At 42.0% G+C, this 21473-nt stretch overlaps 1 protein-coding gene across 8 annotated transcripts; it reads left to right on the top strand.

Moving 5' to 3' along the window:
* Positions 1 to 166: 166 nt before the first annotated feature.
* Positions 167 to 19619, top strand: LOC110538289 (interleukin enhancer-binding factor 3 homolog). Of its 8 annotated transcripts, none has more exons than XM_021625013.3 (19): positions 167 to 581; positions 5832 to 5925; positions 6449 to 6669; positions 6837 to 7017; positions 7275 to 7422; positions 9402 to 9493; positions 11898 to 11993; positions 12244 to 12355; positions 12470 to 12567; positions 13067 to 13178; positions 13261 to 13374; positions 13505 to 13710; positions 13845 to 14015; positions 14132 to 14269; positions 14781 to 14921; positions 15046 to 15166; positions 16625 to 16675; positions 18296 to 18694; positions 18787 to 19619. In XM_021625013.3, exons 2-19 carry the CDS (start codon positions 5923 to 5925, stop codon positions 18915 to 18917), a joined length of 2535 nt encoding a protein of 844 aa, XP_021480688.1. In that variant the 5' UTR covers positions 167 to 581; positions 5832 to 5922; the 3' UTR covers positions 18918 to 19619. The 8 variants fall into 8 exon arrangements, 4 of the variants coding, with proteins under 4 accessions (XP_021480688.1, XP_036794436.1, XP_090049743.1 ...); XR_016485320.1 differs by having other exon boundaries at positions 174 to 581; positions 5835 to 5925; positions 17323 to 18694; XR_016485319.1 differs by having other exon boundaries at positions 174 to 581; positions 17323 to 18694.
* The last annotated feature ends 1854 nt before the right edge of the window (positions 19620 to 21473 follow it).

Raw genomic sequence — 21473 nt, 5'->3', positions numbered from 1 at the left:
CAAAACATTTATTTTTACTGCTCCAATTACGTTGGTAACCAGTTTATAATAGCAATAAGGCACCTCTGGGATTTGATATATGGCCAATATACCACAGCTAAGGGCTGATCTTACTACGACTCATCGCGGAGTGCCTGACACAGCCCTTAGCCTTGGTATATTGGCCACATGCCACACCTCCTCGGGCCTTATTGTTTAAATACACCACATCTTCTGCCTGAAATGTGTGTGTTTGGTCACATACTTTAATGGAATCCCCAGATATCAAATTATAACTATGTTATATCCTGGATGAACAGGGCATGGTGTATAGAGTTAATAATTAAATAATGATTTATAGTAGCTATGTAATTTTGGGAAATTGGCTGGTGATTATCTATCCCACAGTACGGTATTGACTCGTGAACTAGCTAGCTAGTACTTTACGTTTCAGACTAGACATCGAAAGGTGAAACGGGATTGGCTACTTCTTTGGTCACATGCTATTTTCGCCCAATTAGCTTTCAGAAAGTGCTGTTCAGGTGTGTGTAGTCATTTCTGCTCCTCAGCGAGGAGAGTTGGAGCGAAGCGTCGCTGAATTGGTAAGTCTAGAAGGATGTTTTATTTTGAGTGTTTTACAACGATGCACATTATATTCAGATTGATTAAATGATCACCACCGTCCATATGAACATGAATTAAGCAACTATATTACCGGTGACACTAATTTGCCGTTGTACGAATTACGTCTCGCAAGCTAACGTTAGCCTAGCAGCAGCCCTCTTTGTTCAGAACGCTCTCTCAGCTCGAACGACAAGCAAAGGCAGCACGTCGTAAGGCACCATGCTAGCTTACCTAACGTTATATTATGGAGAAAAAAATAATTTACGCGAATAGGAATAGAAAGCAAATGCAGGATTTTGTCCATCGTTATGTATGATTGCCTATATAGCTATGGCCAGTCAACGTTGGCTACAATGCGAGGACACGACCATCTTGGGCTAGCCATGCTAGCTAACAGACGCTCATAAAATGTTATCACAATATCATGGCGATCACATATGGCATTTTATATTTAACTATCTATATATACCCACATAGTTAGCAGTCTAATCGTGGTGTGACTAGTGCATGGGGGCATATTCCAGACTGGCGCACTGAATTAAAGTTTGAAATTAAAATGGCGTCTGGGAGGATTCTCTTAGCCAGCAGATCCTACCCACTTGCTTACAGCAACACTGACTAGGGTCAGACAGCGTTCCTGTGTAGATAAAGACACCACAGAGCCTGCGCCAAATATTGCTCTATATGCTGAATTGTCACATTGATCAACTGGTAGTTTTTCAGGAAAACTGTCCTTTTCCTCCTCAGGAAGCATAAGCCACAGCAGCCATTTTGGAATATCAGTGTGAGCCAATTGGCTCCTTTGTCGTTCAAGTGACATGCCATTCCATAATGGCTACTGCTAACTAGCATGAAGACAAACATCCGTTTACTTAAAATCAAGCAGTCATTCAGTCTTCTTGGTGTAACAGTTGGGATAATGGGACAATTTGGTGTACAACCAGTTATCATCCCAGGATTGAGGTGTGTTTAATGCAACCACTGTCAGATTTTTTAAAAACTTTACGGAAAAAGCAAACCATGCAATAATCTGAGTACAGCGTTCAGACCACAAAGCAGCCAATAAGATATCCGCCACATTGTGTAGTCAACATTAGTCAGAAATAGCATTATAAATATTCACTTACCTTTGATCTTCATCAGAATGCACTCCCAGGAATCCCAGTTCCACAAATGTTTGATTTGTTTAATAAAGTTAATCATTTATGTCCAAATAGCTTCTTTTGTTAGGGCGTTTGGTAAACAAATCCAAACGCGCGTTCAGATCCAGCCGAACGTCAGACAAAAAGTTCCGTTACAGCTCGTAGAAACTTGTCAAACCAAGTATAGAATCAATCTTTAGGATGTTTTTTATCATAAATGTTCCAACCGGATAATACTTATGTCTGTAGAAAAGCAATTGAACGAGAGCTAACTCTCTCGTGACCGTGCGTGACCTGTGGCACTCTGCCAGACACCTGGCTCAATCCCCTCTCATTCGCCACCACTTCACAGTAGATGCCTCAAACAAAGTTCTAAAGACTGTTGACATCTAGTGGAAGCCTTATGAACTGGAATATGACCCCATTTATACTGTATATTGGAATGGCAAAGAGTTGAAAATCTACAAACCTCAGATTTCCGACTTCCTGGTTGGATTTTTCTCGGGTTTTCTGAGTTCTGTTATACTCGCAGACATCATTCAAACAGTTTTAGAAGTTCAGTGTTTTCTATCCAATACTACTAATAATATGCATATATTAGCATCTGGGACAGAGTAGCAGGCAGTTTACTCTGGGCACCTTATCCAAGCTACTCATCCAAGCTACTCAATACTGCCACCCTGTCACCAAGAAGTTGACCAAGCACAAGGTGCCTTAAAGTACTTGAATTTGGTACTCTGAAAAACTACTGGAATACCTTCCAAATCAGATGTTTTCTCAGGTTGGTACTCGTAAAAGTACTTTAATTAAATTGAGAGAACAGAAAATGCTCATATGTTTATGAAATGCCAAATGGCAGGCAAATTTAGATCTAATCCTGCCTATTGTGCATAGCAGAATTTTTTTGCTGTCTTTTATTTCAGCTCATGAAACATGGGACCCACGATTTACATGTTGCATTTTTATATTTTTGGTCATTATATATTACCCACTTTTTTTGTTTGTTTTTATATCCACATCACTGGACCCAACCAGCCCACACTGTAAAGTGCAACAAATACATTAGACTGATATTGCGAGCATTTGTGAATCAGTCCTGAAGAGCTATATGAAGGGGGAAAGACAAAGCGCTGCATCCTGCGCTGGCGGCAGTTCAACATTGTGACATTTTCCTCTGCAACAACCTCCAGACCTTTGTTGCCAATCGCCTCATTCACAGGCTCCTGCCGTTCACATGCCGTTTTCCTCACACAACCATTCCAAATAGCGACACTAAAGCAGCCAGTCAGAATCAAGACACTTTTCCTTAGCTATTAAGTAGATGCCCAATAATAATATAATAGTCATTAAGCTGGAATTGTGGAGTAAATTATGTCAGTAGGCATGTCAAACCCTGTCACTACTCAAGTTACATCAGTACTCACTTACCACCATGTATGTAGTGAAACAACACAGTAGCACTTGTGAGGTAGTGATGAATAGTCGGCTGTTTTTTTCATGAGGTTGTGGCGATACACCGCTATCTGGTGGTGATGAAGAATGATTGCATAATAGGAACTATTACAAATCGATGGTCATTGAAAATAAATATTAGTGCTTGGAAAAGTACTTAAGTCCTTTTTCATTTGACTGCATCAATAGATAGCGTGCCATGAAAAGGGTACATGCTGAATCAGGGGATGATGGAAAACAATCAACACCCTTTTTGTGTGAATATTGTTTTGATTCTGATCTTTAAAAAAACAAAAAACCCAGAAAAGGTGTGGCTTGTTTTCCATCCTCATGAAGTTATGGTACTTGGCTAGGCCCTGGGTTGGTAGAGCCACGGCAATGTTTTTTTCACAGCTAGTCATGTAGTTAGCTAGCTATCGGGCCTGGATGCCAGTCTCTTTCTGCCATAGCCCCTCTAGTAATGTAATAGTATCTATGTCATAAACCTTCAAAGTGACAGAATAGTACCGGTAATGGCAGCCATTTTGGTCAGGGAGAAATCCAAACCAGTCACTTCTCAGTATTGTTGTCGTCTACTAGAGGTCGACCGATTATGATTTTTCAACGCCGATGCCGATTATTGGATGACCAAAAAAGCCGATGCCGATTAATTGGCCAATTTTATTTATTTGTAATGACAATTACAACAATAGTGAATGAACACTTATTTTAACTTAATATAATGCATCAATAAAATCTATTTAGCCTCATAAATAATGACACGTGTTCAATTTGGTTTAAATAATGCAAAAAAAAAGTATTGAAGAAAGTAAAAGTACAATGTGCTAAGGTTTAAGTTCATTGCTCAGAACATGAGAACATATGAAAGCTGGTGGTTCCTTTTAACATGAGTCTTCAATATTCCCAGGTAAGAAGTTTTAGGTTGTAGGTATTATAGGACTATTTCCCTCTATACCATTTGTATTTCATTTACCTTTGACTATTGGATGTTCTTATAGGCACTTTAGTATTGCCAGTGTAACAGTAGCTTCCGTCCCTCTCCTCGCTCGAACCAGGAACACAATGACAACAGCCACCCTCGAAGCAGCGTTACCCATGCAGAGCAAGGGGAACAACTACTCCAAGGCTCAGAGCGAGTGACGTTTGAAACGCTATTAGCGCTCGCTAACTAGCTAGCCATTTCACTTCGGTTACACCAGCCTCATCTTGGGAGTTGATAGGCTTGAAGTTATAAACGGTGCAATGCTTGACGCACAACGAAGAGCTGCTGGCAAAACACGTGAAAGTGCTGTTTGAATGAATGTTTATGAATTTTCTAAATTCAAATGTTTCTTCCGTAAGTAGCGATGGGTTTGGAGAAGACTTTGGTGAATTGGGCATGTTGAAAAATTGCTCCTGCCATTTTACACTAGCTAAGGTATGGAAGCATTCACATATAGCCACCATTACAATGCTAGTTTCCTGAATAGAGGGATTTGACACATGATAGAAATTATCAGTTTGGTTGTGTACCTTGAATGACTTCTCAGCCAGGTTTACTGTCAGAACTGAGTGACTCAAGATGTGGGGTACTGCCAGTTTCTAATTGATGTCAACTGCAATGAACCGTTTGTAGATTTTAACTGCAGTGTGCTCATGTGTTAAATACATTTTGGCTTTAGGACTGTGCATGTACTGCAGGTCTGTCTGGTAACTGATACCCTTTGCCTCATCTTTCTGAAATGTACACTGGCTCTGGAATGTTAATTTCAAACTGAAGAACCATGTTTTTTTTAGGTCATTATTGCTCTCGGAGTCATACTGGTATACAGGAGCAGTAGCCCAATTTATCTTCCTTGGTAGAGCTACATTTTAGCATATCTGGCATCTGCTCCTGCAGGACTGATTCATAATCAAACTGATTGAATCAGTGTTTTGAAAGTAGATGCTGATAGTGCCCCCAGGGATTGTGCTACAGTTGTGTCCTGGCACTGCTTCAGCCCTGGTCCAACTTCTCCCATCTTTTATTTTTGGGAGGAAGAATGCGACCGGTGTCCTGCTCATCTGTAGGCCTACAATGATGGCACTGCCCATTTAAAAAAAATCAACAATGGTGATATCACACTGGGTTTTATACGGGGAAGCTCAAAACAGGAGAAACATTTTAGCGCAACCTTGTCCAATAACGATGCTCATTGTGTCCTATTTTCCCCTCCCCCATTTCATGCCTACTGAACACAACCCAGGTTTGCAACAGGCTACAGTAGGAACACCCTTGTTACTGCTGTTTCAGCACACTTAGCCTATGGGTAATTCCGTGGTATCTGAAACTCCTGTGTAAATTGTTTAAAGCAGTCAATGTGCATAGTTGTTGGTTTGTTAAACTTAGAAATCAATGGTTTGTTTGGTATACATTTTAAAGTGAAATTGGAGTTTGTGTAATTCCTTTAGCATGGAATTTCCCTTGTCATGCAAAGCCGCCCTCCACTTTAGGGAGGTGCATTCTTAGGTCTGTTCAAATAAATCCCTATGTTCTGTTACCCTTAAATAACATGTTTTTATTTTAGCAAAAAAAAAAAGACATCTTCTACTCTAGGGGAATCTGGCATCCTTTTATTGCTTTGCTCATTTTAAGCATGTCCCTTTTGTTCTCAGCAGAACCAAGCAGCAGTGTTGGTGTTCTCTCAGGAAGGACCTGTTCTTGTATCACTGCCATATACACAGGATCGAAGACTCTAAAGCAACTATGGTACCGCTTTTCTTATACACTCATTTTTAGGAAGGCTATTTTGTGTAAACACTTTCTATTTAGTAGTGAACATGGAGCACTTTAATTTTACTAGCCTCACTCACCACTATAATAATTTGCCTCTGCAAGCAATCAACTGCCTGACATAATTGATTGAGAAGATTATTTGTAAGTTAACAAGGACGCGGCATACAAGTAGACCTAAAAAAACAATATTCCATCAAATGTCCATTGTAATTCAGGTTGCTGCCAGTCAAAACTGCCCTGGGCATTTCAAACACATGCTCCTGCTTGCATTTGATTGCACTCCTCTAATTGTACATGACTCTCACCCAGCAGTAGTCCATGGGTGATTATGTAAGGACAGTGAAAGCTGACTAAGTAAAATTACTGTATTTTGAGGATTACAGTGGGGTGAAGGTTATCACAATATGACTGTTTCTTCCTATCAAAGCCACTTACTGACTACAATTGTGACCTGCTGAAGTCAATTCCGTAAAATAACTCCTCTATTCTGGTCCAGCCTCCTCCCCTGCGCCACCGCTCCATGCGTATCTTCATGAACGATGACCGCCACGTGATGGCCAAGCACTCCGCTGTGTACCCCACACAGGAGGAGCTGGAGGGTGTGCAGAACATGGTGTCCCACACGGAGCGCGCCCTCAAGGCTGTCTCTGACTGGCTGGACGAGCAGGAAAAGGTGGTCAAGTCTGCACCAGACGGAACCGATTCCGATAAAGAAAGGTAAGTGAGTGGAAAATTGTATTCAAAAGGGTGCATGGGGTACAAAATGTCAGTTGCGTAGAAATACGTTTTGCACCATCAAGGCTGGAGTGTTGGTGAAGGCAGCATCACTTTCAGCTTTGAATTTCAAAGGTAATTGACCTGGGTACCCATGTCTCCTCTGCCAGTGAGCCCAAGGTGTCGGAACAGGCCACACGGTCCCTGCGTGGGGTGATGAGGGTGGGCCTGGTGGCCAAGGGCTTGCTGCTGAAGGGGGACCTGGACCTGGAGCTGGTCCTTCTGTGTAAGGACAAACCCACCATCACCCTGCTGAAGAACGTGGCAGATAACCTGGCTGTGCAACTCAAGGCGAGTCCATTCACCCTCTAGTGTTTTCTGTGTCTTCATATTCAGTTGGCTTTGTGAAGTTGAATTTGTTCTTTCGAGAATATACTCTCCTGCATCATTTCAGTTGTGGGGTGATGCGTTCATTTGAGAGGAATGGTCACAACTGAATTCAGTAGCAAATAGTTTTTTTTATGCTTGGGGTACATGACCTTGACTCCTTGGTGGGATAGCCACTACATGGCTATTGTATTAACAATTCCTCCTGTTCTACCTGGCAGACCATCACAGAGGACAAGTATGAGGTCACTCAGGTCATCCGTGAAGCCACCATCGTAATCAAGAGCACCAAGGAGCCTCCCCTGACCCTGACTATCAACATGACGTCCCCCCTGGTCCGCGAGGAGGTGGAGAAACAGGCTGCCGGAGGTAGGCTGCCACACAGGGGCAGATGGTTCACTAGCGCCCCCTTAGGCAGGGAGACTAAACAGGCAGGCAGCCAGTCTAGACAGATATTGTTTATTGGGCCTTCAATGGAGCTAGGGGATATGTGGGAACTGTCATGTAATGAAACCGTGCTATGTTTATAGCTCTTTAGACTCTCGTAGTTCCATGTAATGTGATGTACATTTTTGATGGCCCAATACACAGTATAGAAAGGCTAGTTACTGACTGAAAAGGGTTTTCTATTCCCTATGGAGTCCAGACATTAACTATATGAAGGCTTACTGAGAATAACAAAAAGAACAAACACCACTTTGTTTGCATGTTTTATACTGAACACTGAACGGTTTGCATTGCAGCAAAAATGAGTTGCAAAGTGTTGTCAAGTGTTCTGGTTACTAGACCCAGCAGTGGGCTATTGACTAATGTTCATCAGCAGGGAGGACACGGGTTACAGATAACGCCAGGGGCTCTTTGACTCTGCATGGCTGAATGTCACTTCTCCCAGTCACAGTCAAAATCAGGGGACAATTGTGATCAGTCTTTGTAAATCCAATCCATGGGGGTTTGTCCGAAGCAGAGGGAGTCATAAGTTCAATAATAAATACAAGAAATACCTACAGTGCCCTCTGTAATTATTGGCACAGTGAAGCATTTTCTTAATTTATTTTGGCTCTAATTATTTGAGGAAGTTAGATGCACATATCATACCACTCCAAAATACTAACCTCCCCTGTTAGTGTAATTGGGTGGGGTTTGCATATCTTGGGAGATATTTGTGCGTTTTAACTTTCTCTCATCATTCACTATTCATTCAGGATTATCCATAATTATGGTAGCATCCATGTTAATGTAGAAGTGTTTAGAAATGTATTCTTATTTATAAGAAAGTTTACTCCGAAATGACACATTATTTACCATAAATTTCTATTGGGCACAAAATAATCTGAAACGCAACCAAAACTAACAGAAAATGCATCCAACAAATGTCGAGTCACAAGCTTTATGTAGTCATTGCATGCTATGAGTATGGGACCAAATACTAAACTTTGAACTACAAATGAATTTGTACTAAAAGTGCTGTAATTTCTATACGGTTCACCCGGTATAGATACCCTCAAAGACAAGCTGATGGTCTGCTCTTTAACCTTGTAGTCATTGTTGGATTTCAAATCCAAATGTTTGGAGTATAGAGTCCAAAGAAGACAAAATGCTTCACTTTCCCAATTACAGAGGGCATAGTATATAATGAGAAAGGGTACTAGTCGGTGGCGGCCCATGTTCCCTCAGACGTTCTGAACAGGAAGTTGGATGTACCCACCAGGCATCAACCTAGCCTTATCTATAACTGTGTCAACATTGAAGCCCGGTTTGGCTCTTGAAGGCCATCAGTTTTGCTGCAGTGTGGACTTGTTTTGATAATTTTGTGCATCTGATTCTCTCTGTCAAGCCTTCTAGTTTGTCAATTTTTAGGGACGCTGGACCTTTGACCAACTGGACGCTCTCTGTCTCGGAAGGGGCTAAGCAGTACACCCAGTATAGGGGTGAAGGGGAGGGGCTCTACCTCTCATTGTTATAGCAAAGCACTGAGACTTCAGAACTGGGCTGAGGCATACGAGTTGACATTGAGTTAACATAATGGAGACAACTTCCCTTTTGATAATTCACTCCCACTGTAATCTTACATCATACATATTTTTCTCCATATAGGCCTACTTAGAGTGATCTTAAGAAATCACCTACTTAACAGCAGTTTCTGAAGTGGGTTGAAGTTATATATCTTTAGTGTAATTGCAGTTTCACTGAGAGGTTCAGACCATCAAGTTCTCCAGGTGGGGGGGGGGTCCCCCCTCCCCTTCCCTGTCCTGCCTGTGGTTTGGGAAAGCTGCCTACTCCCCCTGGCCGTGTGACAGAACCCCCCTTGGTCAAACTGTACCTTGTCTTCTTATTCCACCCGCCAATAGAAACGCTATCAGTCAACGATCCACCGGATGTTCTGGACAGGCAGAAATGCCTTACTGCCTTGGCGTCTCTTCGCCACGCCAAGTGGTTCCAGGTTTGCATCTTGTCTTTATTTGTCTTAAAGTAGTTCAGTTTTTTTCTACATTTGACGCAGTTTCTTTCTTTGGTCGTTTTTTCTGTTTTTATTTTTAAATGTCCTTTCGAAGTGTATCTATCACCTGTAGTAGACTTCTTACTCTGTGGTTTTATAGCGTTTCCAAGGAAACCTTTGTCATTACCTTGTAGAGATGCTCTGCTGACTTAACAGGTTTGATTGCAGTGTCATTGAAAATGTTCAATGCTGCTTTTAGAAAGGACGTTCAACAATCCCCTCAAAGCAACCGTTGTCTTAAACCACTGCTTAATTTTGATCAGAGATGTGGAACTAACTTGCTACACTCGGGTGCAATATTTCTAAAATATTATCAATCTATCAATCGACAACCCTTTTCTGTACTATCATATTGTGTTGAGGTTGATTCCTCATTGTAGACTATGTTGATTCTTAGTCATCATAGTGAACTGTCATCTCTCGCTCTTAACTGTAAGCGCTCCATCTCTGCAGCCTGTTCTTGTAGAGTGTGTAGGCTCCAATCCCCCATGCTCTGGCTGTTTCAGCTTTCTGTGTGCCACAAAAAAGGAATATTGCACCTTAGTTAGAAAATGCACATTCACTATTCCGTCTTCTGGGGCCTCATTTATAAACCTGGCTTATGACAAAATATGACCCAAAACATGTGTGCACCAAAGTTGGCATTAATTAAAAATACTCTCCTCCCACAAACTTCAGACCATGCATAAGCACAGTTTCTTGTGGTTGAAGTATTACATTGCAAGGTGAAAGTGGTAGCCTTGTGCTAATGGGGAATATGACTCTTACTCACTCACAAATAATGCCAAAATCTGCCATTAGCGAGAAGAGCAAAATCTTTTTTATTTTCTTTGCATTCTAAAATAAAATCCTATTTCACTTACATGATCATTGCAGAGTAAATTCTTCACCTTTTCTGACTCGTGATTTCATAGGCTACTTGCGAAATGGTCTATAGGCCTACAAGTTACTATAGGCTACCATTCTTCCCATCGCTCATTTCATTTGACTTACGTCACAGTAGTAAATAAGCTATTTCAAGTATTTTGCTGTGTGATCCATTCCAAAACACTGTTTAACAGTAGAATGGACTGATCACCTTTTCATTGACGTTTGTAGGCTAGGCCTATGTCTACTGGAGAAATTTGACATTACAGTATTCAGACATTTCATTTAGAAGCAAAATACAACAACCATTGCATAATACATTCCTCAACATTTCTGGCCATGTTAAGATGGTTGAGTTCATATTCCTGAAGTAGCCATATAACAAATTACCATGTCACATCTCATTTAATTGGGCCAATTAGATGTGCTATTTATAATGTCATGTTTTTAGTCTGCATCCAACAGGAGAATTTAACAGATGAACAGACAGTTGATCTACTGAAATGTGTAGGCCTACGGTCATTTTTAAAAATTTTATTAGAGTAGGTATTGTTTCAGAACTTGTGGACATTACTACATATTTAGGTTTGTGGGGAGAAACATTATTGCATTCAACGATCTGTTTACAGGTCCACAATTTGCAATTGATTTTGTCATTCAGATACTGCAAAAGAAAACATTCTGCCAACACACGACATCGGATCAAGTTCGCTATTGCTATTTAGATACTGTCTTTGCCTATTTCCAATTCTAGTATACAGCAAATAAGGGCATTATTGTCACCATAAAATGTGAAATATGGGTGTTTTTCAGGTGGACTTATCCTGCTCGTTAACGTGCACACTTGTTTACATTTTTATGACTGGTCTGATTTCTAATGGGGAAAATGCATATGTTTGACATGTGCAAAGTTTATATAAAGCCATTTTTGTCCGTGCGTAGTCTTTTCAGAAATGGTGCAAATATTTACTGTTAAATTCACACAATGGTTATAAATGAGGCCCCTGGTATATACCCCATACAATAACCTTTAGAGCTACTGTAAGGTATCACCACTCATTAAACTAAGCACATTATAAATACTGTCATTGTCCTACATTTTTCCATGTCAGCATTTGGCTTTACATTGACTCCCCTTCTCCCTCTAATCATTTAACAGAATCACAAGTTGACACATTTGATACGGAGCTGCAAGAAGCACAATTACTCAACAATCACCACCCTGTCATACCTATTACAGCACCACTGATCAAATCTGCTTTTTACTTCACACAAATGGAGTTGTCTATTAAATTCACATCTGCAGACAGAACAAATATCACATTCATGCTGCACTTTTCCCATACTGTACCACAATAATGACAAAGCAGAGCCGTTTGTCTGTGTGGCTTTTTGATGTAGCTGCTGCTTCGTGTTTTTGTGAGTTCTTGTTTGACTAAGGCTCCCTCTCCCTCCTCCCCCTCCCTGCTTGTGTCTCCAGGCCAGGGCCAACGGGCTGAGGTCCTGCGTCATCGTCATCCGTATCCTGAGGGACCTGTGCTCCCGCGTCCCCACTTGGGCCCCACTGCATGGATGGGTGAGTCACCAGCAGCATTTTCTTGCCTGCTGGTTCGTCTGACTCCTGACATTTGGTTTGAGAAATGTCATTCTAATTACAGTGGTCAGGTTTGATGTGTAAGATGGTAATTTATTTAAGGGGCTTAGTACATCAATCTGCAACAATTATTTAACAATTATTACAAACTTATTTACAGCCCTTTTATCTAATTTGCCAAACATCTGGACAAAATACAAACATTAACATTTCTTCCCTTCACCCCTGCTAGCCAATAGAGCTGCTGTGTGAGAAGGCAATTGGCACAGGGAACCGGCCAATGGGGGCAGGAGAGGCTCTGCGAAGAGTTTTGGAGTGTCTGGCTTCTGGAATCCTCATGGCTGGTGAGTAGTCTCAAAGAACGGAGAGGACATGTCCTCCCACCTCTGCTTAATTAATATAGTAGTAATTCCACATCACAAGCCAAAAGATGTCATAATTTGCCTGTTGGTTTTTAGATGGTGCTGGAATCTGTGATCCATGTGAGAAGGAGCTGACAGATGCTATTGGCCACCTGGACCTCCAGCAGAGGGAGGACCTCACACAGAGTGCCCAGGTGAGTCACATTTACACCAACAGGGCCTACCGAGTGGGGCAGTGGTCTAAGGCACTGCATCGCAGTTGCTAGCTGTACCCCTAGAGATCCTGGTTCGAGTCCAGGTGACCGGGAGACCCAGCTGCGCACAATTGGCCCAGCGTCATCCGGGTTAGGGGAGGGTTTGGCCGGCAGGGATGTCCTTGTCCCATCACGCTTTAGCGACTCCTGTGGCAGACCGGGTGTGCACATGCACATCGCCAGGTGTGCTGTGTTTCCCCGACACATTGCTACACTGCTTCCGGGTTAAGCAAGCATTGTGTCAAGAAGCAGTGCAGCTTGTTTGGGTCGCGTTTCGGAGGACGAGTCCGTCCGGGAGTTGCAGGGATGAGACAAGATTAACTACCAATTGATACCACGAAAAGGGGGTAAAATTGTGTGTTTTCTACACCAACGACCGGGTATGATTATGGTGGCTGTAGTGAATGGAAAAAATCACCACTTGTTCATCTGTTTTCAGCATGCCTTAAGGCTGTCTGCCTTCGGACAGCTTCACAAAGTGCTAGGGATGGACCCCCTTCCTTCCAAAATGCCCCGGAAACCCAGGAGCGAGACCCCAATTGACTATACAGGTAAGCCAGGCTACAGACGTGTGCATACAACTTAGTGTCCATATTTTGGAAAGGCTCAGCAGTCCCTGTGTTTTTGTTGCAGTCCAAATCCCCCCCAGTACAACCTACGCCCCACCAATGAAGAGGCCTATTGAGGAGGAGGAAGGAGGGGAGGACAAAAGTCCAAACAAGAAAAAAAAGAAGCTGCAAAAGAAATGTAGGTGTTGCTTAGTTCTTCCTGTTCTTCAGTGTTGTCATGCAAATTCAGCTACTCTTTTTAATTTCCCCCTTGGCTGGACCAAAACAATTTATTAAGTGGCAGTGGTTTTAATCCTAATCTTCACTAGCCCCAGATGAGAAGTCGGAGCCTCCCCAGGCCATGAATGCTCTGATGAGGCTGAACCAGCTGAAGCCTGGCCTGCAGTATAAACTCCTCTCCCAAACTGGCCCGGTGCACGTACCAGTCTTCACCATGGCTGTGGAAGTGGACGGCAAGAGCTTTGAAGCCTCAGGCCCATCCAAACGCACTGCCAAGCTTCACGTTGCTGTCAAGGTGAGTGGGTGTTTGAGGTAAATGGTGTAGATGTTCTAAGCATTTGGTGTTGTCGTGAAATCAGAAGATTGTAACTATTGTCTGCTGCGCTTCACATATTTTCCTTGCCAATCTTTTGCCTGGCCCAATCATAGGTCCTCCAGGATATGGGCCTCCCCACAGGTGTGGAGCTGAAGACTGCTGAGCCAGTGAAGACTGAGGTGGCAACGGCTATTGTGGAGGAGGTGAAACCCTGCATCACTCCCATCGCAATGGACACTGCAGCCACAGGGGCGGACAGCGTGGAGGCCACAGACGGTGCTGAGGTATGGGTCCTCGGAGTAGAACTCAAAACAATGTTTTTGGACACTGGGCTCGGTTTTGACTCCAGTTTTGTTGTATTGGTCTTGTTTACAGAGAAATGTATTTTTCTTTGTCTTAGAGTGCTCGTCAACAGGGACCAATCCTGACCAAACATGGGAAGAACCCTGTGATGGAGCTAAACGAGAAGCGGCGCGGCCTCAAGTATGAGCTCATCTCAGAGACCGGAGGCAGCCACGACAAACGCTTCGTCATGGAGGTTAGTGTCTCAGGAGTGGAATAAGTGCCCATCCACCCTGCAACCAGACTGATGCCTTTTAGAATCAAACAGTAGATATCCAGCTGCTTCAATGATTGGAGGAGTTTACTTTATTTGCACCAAATCTCAATTTCATGTAAATTTTAGGTGTCTTTTTTTATTTTCTTTTTTTGCTTGGTTTTGAGAATTTACCCCTGAATCACTATACTGAGAGCTTTGTCGTTTCTAACATTACATTTGGGTGTTTTGGGAGTTTTGTTTATCTGTGGCTCCCATACTGCAGAACGAGCAACAAGGAAGTATATTGGTGAGGTACATTTCTCAAAACAGTGTCTGGACACTTCTATAGCAACATACAATTTAAATCTCAAATTTTGTTCAAATAAAGTTAACTTGACCTTTTTTAAACATTGACAATAACATGAGCTTGGCTTTGACACAAATTCTTGGTCCCATGCTTAATTCTGTTCTTGCCTGAGTATGTATTGACCTGTCTTTCCTCCTGTTCCAGGTGGAGATAGACGAACAGAAGTTCCAAGGGACTGGCTCCAATAAGAAGGTGGCCAAGGCCTATGCTGCCTTGGCAGCCCTGGACAAACTCTTCCCAGAGGGCTCTGTGACTGAGGCAGCCAAGAAGAAGAAACTCCCAATGGTAAGATTCCTTCTGCCTTACTGTATAAATGTGCTTGCTATTGTTTGTCAAATATATTAACTGGGTAATTATGGTTGCTGCTGACCTGTCTGTCAATTTAGTCCTCTCGTGTTTTCTCCAACAGCATGGGTTTGGCATGATGGGTGACCCGACTGGTGACCCGGCAGCCACTCCCAGGGGCAGAGGTAGAGGGCGTGGCAGGGGGAGGGGCCGAGGGTTCAATAATGGTGGCAGCTATGGACAAGGTAAAACAGAGCTATATGCTACCTACAGTGCCCTCAAAGTATCCTTTACTTTCTCCACGTTTTGTTACAGCCTGAATTTAAAATTGATTAAATGTATTTTTTGTCACTGGCCAACACACATTGCCCTAATGTATAAAAAAAAAATGAATTACTACCCCATCTCTGTACCCCGCACATGCAATTATTTGTTAGGTTCCTAAGTATAGCAGTGAATTTCAAACACAGATTCAACCACAAAGACCAGGGAGGTTTTCCAATGACTCGCAAAGAAGAGCACCTATTGGTAGATGGATTTTAAAAAAGCAGACACTGAATATCTCTTTGAGCATGGTGAAGTTGTTAATTACACTTTGGATGGTGTATCAATACACCCAGTCACTACCAAGATACAGGGTTTCTTCCCAACTCAGTTGCCAGAGAGGAGGGAAACCGCTCAGAGATTTCACCAAGGCCAATGGTAACTTTAAAATGGGTAGAGTTTAATGGCTGTGATAGGAGTAACTGAGGATGGGTCAACATTGTAGTTACTCCACAACACTAACCTAATTGACAGTGAAAAGGAAGCCTGTACAAAGTTTAAAAATATTCCAAAACATGCATCCTGTTTGCAACAAGGCACTAAACTAATACTGCAAAATAATGTGGCAAAGCAATTAACTCTTTGTCCTGAATACAGTGTGTTATGTTTGGGGTAAATCCAATACAGAGTAACACTCCATATTTTCAAGCGCAGTGGTGGCTGCATCATGTTATGGATATTCTTGTAATCTTTAAGAACTGGGTTTTTCAGGATAAAAAAGAAACTGAGTGGAGCTAAGCACAGACAGAATCCTAGAGAAAAACCTGGTTGACTTCTTTCCCTCAGGCAGTGGGAGGTGATAGCAGGACAATAACCGAACACACAAGGCCAGTTAAGCACAGGAGTTGCTTATCAAGAAGACATTGAATGTTCCGGAGTTGCCTAGTTACAGATTTGACTTAAATCAGCTTGTAAATCTTTGGCAAGATTTGAAAATTGCTTTCTAACAAATGACCAACAACAAACTTGACAGAGCTTGACTAGAAAAAAACTATTAAATGTGCCAATATTGTACAATCCAGGTGTGTAAAGCTCTTAGACTTATCCAGAAAGACTCTCAGCTGTAATTGCTGCCAAAGGTGATATATATAATTATTTTTTGGGGGGGTCCATGAACATGTTTTTCCTTTGTCATTATGGGTGATTGTGTGTAGACTGTCAGGTCAGAAAAACAAATTTTTCATTCGGGCTCTAATACAATAAAATGTGGAGTAAGTCATGGGGTATGAGTACTTTCTGAAGGCACTACATGCAATTATTGTGTATTCTGTCCCTTAATTGACTTTATGCTGTAAATACTATTTTTCAACATTAAATGGTAGATGACAACATCTCACGTCAGCTGAGAAATGTAATGGTTGGTTTGCTTAACTCTTCAGGTGGCTATGGAAGTTATGGATATGGGAACAATGGAAACTCTGGCGGCTATAGTGAGTATTGATTTTCCCTTATCCTCATCTTCCAATCCCTGGAATAGTCTTGCGACTCAGTCTGGTTTTCATTTGATATGTCCACCTTTATCATGAGGACACTACAAGAGGGTTTCTCACTCTACTCGCATTGTAAGATAAGCAGAAGTTCAGTGTGGTTTGATCAGAGCACAACATGCTCAGCCATCTTGGTGGAGAGTTAGTGGCATACATCTGGAGGTTTCCAACAATACAAGACCTGGAAATGTTATTTAAATCTATAATCAAAGTATATTTTTGTTTTGGAGAGTATGCCAATGAATGTCATCTAAACAAACTATCAAAAAGAAGGAACTTGAGTGCTCTTATTCCTGGTTCGATTATGATTTTACATTTCTCTGCTTTGTTAAGCCACAGGACTCAATCTATATCACTTTGACAACCCCCCCCCCCCCCCATATGAGAGACCCCCCTCCTACCAGCAGCCTGTTCTGAGGAAACACCTTCTTGAGCGTGACAGGAGCAGAGAAATCTAAAAGTCCCAACAAACAAAAAAAGCAGTTTTGAAAACAATTTGACCAAGTCATTGAAACATGCCACTTTTTATGGCAAAAAAAACAAACCAATCTAATTCAATTTTTCCTTCTCTGCTCTGTCTCATTCTTTAGGTGACTTTGTCTCAGACTGCTATGGCTACCACGAGTTTGCGACATAGATCATCCCAATCTTTTAAATCAAAACAAAATGTAGAGAAAGAGGAGCAAACTATAGTGTTCCTGCAACATGAACTCCAATCACTCCCCTGGGGAAAAAACTCCCTTTGCTTAACCGCTACGACTCATGTCCCAACGCCTAGAGAGATGGGAGGCCAGTGAGTGCTTGTTGCCTTTGGTCACCTTCCATACCCTCTGCCAACCCTGGGACGTACCTGGACACCTGGATATGCCAAAAGCCGCAGGCACACTTTCCCAATAGACTGCCTTCCTTAGTGGAATTGAGACCAGAGCATTATGGTTGGCTGATGGATAATGGCCCACTGTGATGACATGCACATTGGAGTGGGTCAGACTGGGGAGATTGATCCCACTGTGGCCATCTGTCTTGAATGTCTACACACACAAAAGTTATTTCTTATGATGTGAACGGTCCTATTTCATTTTGTTGTCTGAAAAATGTATTATCAATCACCTCATTGTCAGTGTTTTTATTTTATTTAGCATTTTGTTATGAGAACATAAGGCTGCTTTGAATATTTGCAGTTTTTTATTAAAATGTCAGAATTGCTAAATTGTGGCTATTGATGCATGATGGTGGTTACATGCTAGTCTTACTTTGAAAATGATAATGTTCACAATGCCCCTCATTTACCTCACACGTGAGGCACCTTTAGGCATGAAAGAACCACAGCGTTGATACTTGCACAAGACTGATTTTGACATTCTGCATTATGATTGTGAAGTAAAAATAGTCTTGTATGTTTTTAAAAAATAAATGTGATATCCCATACAATAATGTGGTACTACAATTTTAGTGAAACGCTTCACTTTCTTGAAATACAATGTATTAATCTTCACAAGCATAGGTGTGACAGCAGTAGAACTCTACAAAACCCCCTCTTAATTTCATGCCTCTTTCTTTTAGATTATTACAATAGTGGAGCAAATGGTGGAGCTGCGGCTGCTGGCACCGTTACTGAAGTCGCTGCGGCCAGCACTACAGGCGTGACAGCTACAGGAACCTATGGTTCATACTACCAGAATGATGGGGGCTACTCCACCCCATCTCCAGCTCCCAAAGCCCCTGTCAAAAAGGAGGCCAAGTCGACCTTCCCTGGGCCGCCAGGCGTTGGTGGGGGGGCCCAAGGGGCCTACCAGACCACCCCTGGCCAGAGTGCCTATAACCAGTACGGCCAGGGCTATGGGCAAGGCAATAAGACCTTCAATCAAAACCAGGCAGGAGCAGGAGTTTATCCTTACAGCACTGCCTACCCCAGCCAGGTGACGGGCAGCACTGTTGCCAGCCAAGACTACAGTTACGACGGTAAGATGGACTTTCGGCACAGGGGATCACAAGTTCAACGTAACCTAAGCTGTTTTATCAAGAGTTTCACTAATCAACTTCCTCTTCCATAGGTTACGGAAATCAGTCAAATTACAACGCACAGGCAGGAGCCAACCAGAGCTATGGTGCAAATCCAGCGCCATACCACAACCCAGTAGGATACGGCAGGGGAGACCCCACCGTGAACTACCAGTACAGATAGACTGAATCCGCCCTCTGCATACCCCCAACTGAGCCCCACAGTACCACCCCACAACCCTGTCACAAGCGTTCTCCAAAGAAGCGATGGTGGCTGTCCTGTGATCCATGGTTTTTCCATGTCTACGTGCATTTGGTTATTATTATTTTTTTAATTTAAAGTAATTAACTGGACTTATTAGTTGGCAGCTCCCCACGGCTGTATCAAATGGTCTATTTCATCAGTTTGTTCAGTGTTCAAGCTTGTATTTTATTTGTATGCACTCCACCAATTTCCCCTCCCCCATATCACTACCACCCAAAAAGAGGGAATGACACACCACTTGTTTTTTTATTTTTTTACCCCAGCTATAATTTTATTTCTGTCCATACACAGTTAACTATGTTGACCACTAGTTGTTTTTGGCTGAGGATTTGTTTAAATTTTCATTTTACAATACAATGGGCCTGGAGAACTGCTTGCTTGTTGACGTATTTGCTTGTAATTTTAGACATTTATTTTTCAATGTTTTAGTTGACGTATTTCTGTAGTTTTAACTCCAACAAATAATTTTGGAAATGACTAGGAAGACATTTTTAAATGTCAATTACATTTCTGGTCAAAGTAGATTTGGTGGTTGGGATGATTTTATTTTTTTCTCAGAACCGTGTATAAGAAAGTGTGGTGTTTGTATCAATAAAGGACTTTTATTTTGGAGGAAAGCAACTTGTGTGTCGACCAAGCATTTCACTTCATGAAAGAGGCACTCTACTAACCTTATGTTCCCTCCCAGATATCAGAAAATACATTTTGAAGTCAATATTGTGCAATGAAATGTTACATTTGTCCTTTTGGAGACGCTCCAATCCAGAGTGATTTACTACATTCATCTTAAAATGGCTAGGTGGGACAACCACATCTTTCATAATACATTTTTCCTCAAGGAAAATGCTAGCTACAGCAAAATGAGTTACCTGTCCAAAATTATAATCCGTAACAATTTTTGGATTACCCAAACTAATTTATTTTGATTACATTCAGTACTTAGATTCCTTTCCCCATAAAAGGTATTGGAAGACAAATGTATGTTCCAAATTGAACCACATCTTGAACCACATCAATGTTAGTTCACATTTACATAGCTGGCCATATATGGATGTTAAATTGTACTTTATGGGTTGGGCTATGTACGCTTCTTCTAATCTAACCCATCGCTTTCTACTACATATAATAGGATTATATCCTTCCATTAACCAAAGTCAGAATTCCAGTTATTCTAATAAAGGTCATACCCCTTGATCTTCAAGAAATAGGACTTGGAAATATGGAAGTATAGATTAGCCAAATTGTTTTACCGGAGCATAACCCAAAACTAAGGATTTATTAGCCAGGCCTACTCGGTTTATGATTTTGTTCGGGCTCATTGATTTGAGTTGAAAAATAAATGGTGAGCTCATGGAATGGCATGCATTGATCACTACTGAAAAGTACTATTTACATGTGAAAAATGAATGCCATATGCTGCATTTGCTATATGCCTATTGTTTACCTTTTTGTTGGTGACACTTTATCTTGATAATATGCAGCTGTTTAAAGGGCAAATCCATTGATAAAAACAATACGGACTCCGCCTCTGTTTTGGTAAAAAAGCTGAGGGATGGGCCTGGAGAAATGTAACCACTGAGATTAATAGACCGCTATTGATGCAAGGACTGACCATCCATGATACCAAAATTGTTTTAACCATGTGAGGCTATACGGTGTTTGTTCAGATTTACAATGTTTACAAACTGGAGAAAAACAAGCGCATATTTTGGTTTCTCATGGAGTGTGACAGTTGAACTAGGCTCATGAGGCTTTAGTTATATTCTTCAAGAATCAATGATATAAATACAGTGTGTGCAAATGAGGTAAGATAAGGGAGATAAGGCAATAAAATAGGCCATAGTGGCAAGGTAATTATGATATAGCAATTAAACACTGGAGTGATAGATGTGCAGAAGATGAATGTGCAAGTAGAGATAATGGGGTGCAAAGGAGCAAAATATATAAATACAATATGGGGATGGGCTATTTACAGATGGGCTATGTACAGGTACAATGCTCTGGCAGCTGGTGCTTAGTGAGGGAGATATGAGTCTCCAGCTTCAGTGATTTTTGCAGTTCGTTCCAGTCATTGGCAGCAGAGAACTGGAAGGAAAGGCGGCCAAAGTAGGAATTGGCTTTGGGGGTGACCAGTGAAATATACCTGCTGGAGCGCGTGCTACAGATGTGCTGCTATGGTGACCAGTGAACTGAGATAAGGCGGGGCTTTACCTAGCAAAGATTTGTTGATGACCTGGAGCGAGTGGGTTTGGCGATGAGTATGAAGCGAGGGCCTGAGCTAAATGACTACCGCCCCGTAGCACTCACATCCGTCATCATGAAGTGCTTTGAGAGACTAGTCAAGGACCATATCACCTCCACCCTACCTGACACCCTAGACCCACTCCAATTTGCTTACCGCCCAAATAGGTCCACAGACGATGCAATCTCAACCACACTGCCCTAACCCATCTGGACAAGAGGAATACCTATGTG

The sequence above is a fragment of the Oncorhynchus mykiss genome, chromosome 12 (genome assembly GCF_057628025.1).
Source record: "Oncorhynchus mykiss isolate SJ-2025 chromosome 12, ASM5762802v1, whole genome shotgun sequence".
Classification (NCBI taxonomy): domain Eukaryota; kingdom Metazoa; phylum Chordata; class Actinopteri; order Salmoniformes; family Salmonidae; genus Oncorhynchus; species Oncorhynchus mykiss.
Note: the sequence above shows the minus strand (reverse complement) of the source record. Positions and strands in the feature narration are given on the sequence as shown.